The sequence below is a fragment of the Pecten maximus genome, chromosome 10 (genome assembly GCF_902652985.1).
Source record: "Pecten maximus chromosome 10, xPecMax1.1, whole genome shotgun sequence".
NCBI classification, from domain to species: Eukaryota; Metazoa; Mollusca; class Bivalvia; order Pectinida; family Pectinidae; genus Pecten; species Pecten maximus.
In genome coordinates, this window is record NC_047024.1 from 6,991,692 (window position 1) to 6,997,915 (window position 6,224).

Sequence of the window (6,224 nt, forward strand, 5' to 3'; positions counted from 1 at the left end):
TCCCCTCGTAAACCCCGTCCAATACTCGGTGGTCTGTACATTAACATTGAATTGATGACAGGCTGTTCAAAGCTCCCTTGCATTAAAGACCTCTTTAGTCCTCACACTTGGACTATCATGGACAGGTTTTTCAATCAATGGTACAATAATTGAAATCCAATAGTTTGTGCTGTACACAATAACAAGCTAGAAATTCTAACAAGGATTTTATTTTGACTTTCCCTCTTACCTGTTGAAAATAATTGTTTTTCTCAAGGAAATGTATAAAGGAGAAATTAATTGACATCTGTACATGTCTCAGAACAGGTGTTACAAATCAACAGTGGAGACAAAGTCACTTATCACCTGTGATTACTGCTCAGCGGATCACATAGAGCAAAGAAATTTGAAGATTGTCTTTAAACAGATTAAAATTGAAATAAAAACATTAAAAAGCAATACATGCACATATCACAAAATGTAGTGTGTTAAGTGTTTCAGGATGGTGTAAACAGGTGCTTATCTAGGTCACAAAACAACACCCACTTCAATATGGTCTGGAAACTATACACAAATGACCAATGCAGTCATCCCTAAACAATTATTAAGCGATACCACAGGCAAATTTTCTAAGTTCCAAAAAGAAGTGTCCACATTTTATAAGTACTTCCATTTTATTTGTTTTATTTCAAGACTGGTTCAGATTTTAAAATTGGACATTTTTCTTTTGAACAATAAATTGGGGACACCAGAAACATGTTCAAAAGAAAGTGTTCACATAAATGTTTGACTGGTTCAAGTCTGGCTGTCCGGTATTCATTGTTGGTATTCCTGTTCCTCCTCTGCCCTGTCATCTTTGGGTCTTTCCTCCTCTGTTGGGAACTGCTCTTGCTCTCGCTCTCGGTCATCATCAGTTTCCTCTCGGAACTCACGAGGGAACCCATTAGGCTCTTCATCGGGGTAGCCCTTGTTCTGATCCTCTTGTTTTATGAGAATCTTTCCATCGAAGTCGAGGGGCATGTCCTGCATTATTTCATCCGGCTGGCCCTCCTGTCTGTCACGACGACGGTCACCACGATCACGGCTCCTACTACGACGTGAACGTTTGCGGTCCCTGTCTCGTGATCTGCTCCTCTTTCGCTCTCGAGATCTACTCCGCCTTGCCCTCTTCCTGCCCCTGTCCTCATCTGAAATTGAAAACGTATTACCTGTCAGAGGTTTTATCAAAACAAAGAAGAAAAAAACCCTCCAAAAACACAAAACTTTAAACAGTGATCTATAAAAACCGTTTAAAAAGTGATCTTTCTTAAAAACAAGAGATCCCAGAGGGATCTTGGCGCCCACCATTGAATGTTCTTCATAGGTTCCATGTCAGATTGATCTTTTCTCTACTTTTCTCTTCTTCTAAGTCTTACTAATCTGTGTAAACTCAGAAGAAACCTCTAGTACTTTTCAAACAAGGGAAACCTATATATAAAATTTAAGATTTAGGCACCAAGGGGAACCTATATATATGGAATTTGAGAAAGATTCCTTCAGTGCTTTCTGAGAAATAGTGATAACAAACTTCAATTGTCAAAATCCAAGATGGCTGCTTGTCGGCCATGTTGTTTTCCGATTGGTCTCAAAATGCAATATGCATAACTAAGCACCTGGGGGAACCTACATATGAAATTTCAGGAAGATCCCTTCATTAGTTTCTTAGCAATAGTGATAACCAGTTTCAATTTTCGAAATCCAAGATGGCTGCCTGTCGGCCATGTTGTTTTCTGATTGGTCTCAAAATGCAATATGCATAACTAGGCACCAAGGGGATCCTACATATGAAATTGGAGAAAGATCCAATCAGAACTTTCTCAGAAATAGCGATAACAAACTTCTATGGTCAAAATCCAAGATGGCTGCCTGTCGGCCATGTTGTTTTCCGATCAGTCCCAAAATGCGATATGCATTACTAGGCACCAAGGGGAACCTACATATGAAATTTGAGAAAGATCCCTTCAGTACTTTCTCAGAAATGGCAATAACAAACTTTAATGGTCAAAATCCAAGATGGCTGCCTGTCGGCCATGTTGTTTTCCGATTGGTCTCAAAATGCTATATGCATAGCTAAGCACCAAGGGGAACCTACATAACAAATATGAAAAAGATCCCTTTAGTACTTTCACAGAAATAGCGATAACAAACTTCAATTGTCAAAATCCAAGATGGCTGCCTGTCGGCCATGTTGTTTTCAGATCGGTCTCAAAATGCAATATGCATAACTAGGCACCAAGGGGAACCTACATATGAAATTTGAGAAAGATCCCTTCTGTGCTTTTTGAGAAATAGCGATAACAATCTTCAATTGTCAAAATCCAAGATGGCTGCCTGTCGGCCATGTTGTTTTCCGATTGGTCTCAAAATGCAATATGCATAACTAGGCACCAAGGGGAACCTACATATGAAATTTGAGAAAGATCCCTTCAGTACTTTCTTAGAAATAGCGATAACAAACTTCAATGGTCAAAATCCAAGATGGCTGCCCGTCGGCCATGTTGTTTTCCGATCGGTCCCAAAATGCAATATGCATAACTAGGCACCAAGGGAAACCTACATATAAAATTTGAGAAAGATCCCTTCAGTACTTTCTCAGAAATAGCGATAACAAACTTCAATGGTCAAAATCCAAGATGGCTGCCCGTCGGCCATGTTGTTTTCCGATCGGTCCCAAAATGCAATATGCATAACTAGGCACCAAGGGAAACCCACATATCAAATTTGAGAAAGATCCCTTCAGTACTTTCTTAGAAATAGCGATAACAAACTTCAATTGTCAAAATCCAAGATGGCTGCCTGTCGGCCATGTTGTTTTCCGATCGGTCCCAAAATGCAATATGCATAACTAGGCACCAAGGGAAACCAACATATGAAATTTGAGAAAGATCCCTTCAGCTCTTTCTCAGAAATAGCGATAACAAACTTCAATGGTCAAAATCCAAGATGGCTGCCTGTCGGCCATGTTGTTTTCCGATCGGTCCCAAAATGCAATATGCATAACTAGGCACCAAGGGGAACCTACATATGAAATTTGAGAAAGATCCCTTCAGTACTTTCTTAGAAATAGCGATAACAAACTTCAATGGTCAAAATCCAAGATGGCTGCCCGTCGGCCATGTTGTTTTCCGATCGGTCCCAAAATGCAATATGCATAACTAGGCACCAAGGGAAACCTACATATAAAATTTGAGAAAGATCCCTTCAGTACTTTCTCAGAAATAGCGATAACAAACTTCAATGGTCAAAATCCAAGATGGCTGCCCGTCGGCCATGTTGTTTTCCGATCGGTCCCAAAATGCAATATGCATAACTAGGCACCAAGGGAAACCCACATATCAAATTTGAGAAAGATCCCTTCAGTACTTTCTTAGAAATAGCGATAACAAACTTCAATTGTCAAAATCCAAGATGGCTGCCTGTCGGCCATGTTGTTTTCCGATCGGTCCCAAAATGCAATATGCATAACTAGGCACCAAGGGAAACCAACATATGAAATTTGAGAAAGATCCCTTCAGCTCTTTCTCAGAAATAGCGATAACAAACTTCAATGGTCAAAATCCAAGATGGCTGCCTGTCGGCCATGTTGTTTTCCGATCGGTCCCAAAATGCAATATGCATAACTAGGCACCAAGGGGAACCTACATATGAAATTTGAGAAAGATCCCTTCAGTACTTTCTGAGGATTAGCGATAACAAGAATTGTTTACGGACGGACGGACGGACGGACGGACGGAGGGAGGGACGGAGGGAGGGACGGACGGACGACGGACCACGGACGCAGGGCGATTTGAATAGCCCACCATCTGATGATGGTGGGCTAAAAATTCTGATAATAATATTGCAAGATATGTACACTAAATAGGTACAAAATTTAAGTGTTCTATCTATACCTGTAACTCTAAAACTCAATCATGAAGAATATCACAAACTGGGGACACATTCAGGGAAACATCAAGCATTTAATTTCTTTTTTAACTTACCACAAACAACCAATATACAGGATTAAATATTGACATTACAGGGATTTGATCTCAGTAATTTCTACTGAGATTTTAAATAAAGGCAAACTTTTAACATACTTTAGATATGCAAGCTTAAATCCTATTGTGAAACTGAGAGTTGTCTTCCCACAGCATGCACAATTCTGTTCCAAGAAAGACAACTCTTGTTGAATGTCCTCCCTAACTTCAAAATTTCCTGCTACATACCCGATACAAACTATACACATGGATATCACAAAGATATATATTTTTGCCACAGCCACATTTCAGCTGGCATACCAATACTTTAAATTTTTATGGTAATCAATCCAGCATCACATCAAAATGTCACTGATAGAACTTTCTTAATCAACTGTGTTATGTTTTGGCTGTTAATTGATCATAATTGTGTAGGGACTAGAACATTAAGATGCTACAGACTCCAGTAGGACATTACTAACAGTAAGATATATCACCAGGACTAATATTGAGAAAAAACTAGATCAAAGCAGACATACATTAGGACTCTCACTCTGTAAACCATACCCTTAAAAAGTCATGCTGGTAATAAGCCATCTTAAACGACATTTTAGAATTTACCTTCATCGATGCCCCTCCTATGTTCCCTACTTCTGCTTCTCCTCCTTGTTGCGTCCCTCTCACGACTGCGAGAGCGTGGACGTCTCTCCCGGGATCTGCTCCTAGGTCGTCCTCTTCGGTCTCCGCCTCCGCCTCCGCCTCCTCCTCCGCCTCCTCTCTCCCGTGAACTGTCACGCTCTCTGTAACACAAGGTACAAGATTCACACTTCCAATACCACACATCAAATCATGATGCAGCAACTTTTCTTTTTTAATAAAGAGATTTTAAGTTAATTCTACTTCAAAAATTATCACACCAGATATAGCAGTTTTTTTTTCATTGAAAGTCATCAAAAAGTACTGCAATTCTTGTGACTCTTTCAACTCAAATGAAAACCCATGTTTTGTCAGTCTCAACAATGTAATTTACAAGTAGCCAACATTGACTAAGAGTTAGCTCCCTTCCTGTATAAGATCTGGCCCCAGTTGTTCAAAAGCAGATAGGCTTATAACAGTTTAAAAACAATTTTAAATTACTCATAAAATATTTCTTGTAAGACTTACTTCACAAAATTTTATGTAAAAACTTGCAAATGTCTAAAACATAAATGCCCCCCCACTGCCACTTGACGTCCCAAAACACAGGTTGGTGAGGATCGCATTAGTAGTCCTTGAAATTAGCTACAGTAGTTACATTACATCGCGACGGGATGGGATGAACATGGGTAACACTATATATGTCCTCCATTTCATGGCGGGACATAAAAATGGTGGCTTAGATCATGATAGATCGGAAACTATCACTACCAAAATTTACCTGTATTCGTCCCGGCCGGAGAACCTTGTGTTCTCTTCAGGTCCTCCCTTCCTGGTGCCCCCAAGACCTCCGCCTGAAATAAACAAACATAAATCTATAGATGGATCTACAAATCAAAACACCATTGGATTTTATTTCTTTACCATTACATCAAATTGTATCATATTGTAAAGTGACAAACAAATGTCATTTCAACTATTTAGATACAGTATAAGTATCTGAAGTTAATTTTTTTTCACCGAAAAAAAACAACAACAAAAACAACAACAACAAAAAAAAAACCAACCCCAAATGAACAAAGTCATATTCCCTGCCAACTTTGCCAAGGGAGCCAAGTCATAGGGGCATGATCTCTTGCGAAGATAAATAGAATCTTTCACCCATTGGGAGTGAGACGGGGGTGATCTCAAACTGAGCAAGCCTCATGTTTTCAATTTAAAGAATCTTTCCCTCAGGTTGATACCCCCCTGCCTCACTCCCGAGGGGCTGAATGATTATTTTTCTCTTACCCTGTTTACCCTCATATGTGTCTAAAATTAACGTTACATCAATGCAAGACAAAGTTGACATGACATGATCCAATTGTCGGTGTGATGTTAGTGTATTGTTGCTGTGACATCATAAACTTGTGGAGAACATAAAAAGAGCAATGATTAGGTCCATACTGTAAACTCCTCTATCCACTTGACCACTTGGGTGTGCAGAAACAGGCATGGAGATATACTCTGGAAATGCTTTAATAAGGGATTTTAACGATTTGTTTTGAAGATAACTATGAAGAGAATGAAACTACAAAAATACTTCATAGAAAAAGTTACTATTATTAGACC

At 39.4% G+C, this 6,224-nt stretch overlaps 1 protein-coding gene across 1 annotated transcript; it reads right to left on the reverse strand.

The window, feature by feature from the left end:
• Positions 1-795: 795 nt before the first annotated feature.
• Positions 796-5,820, reverse strand: LOC117335959 (U1 small nuclear ribonucleoprotein 70 kDa-like). The gene is made up of 4 exons (XM_033896253.1): positions 5,775-5,820; positions 5,395-5,467; positions 4,599-4,777; positions 796-1,166 (listed from the first exon to the last, which is right to left on the reverse strand). The coding sequence occupies exons 1-4, from the start codon at positions 5,818-5,820 to the stop codon at positions 796-798; spliced, it is 669 nt and encodes a 222-aa protein (XP_033752144.1).
• Positions 5,821-6,224: the final 404 nt, after the last annotated feature.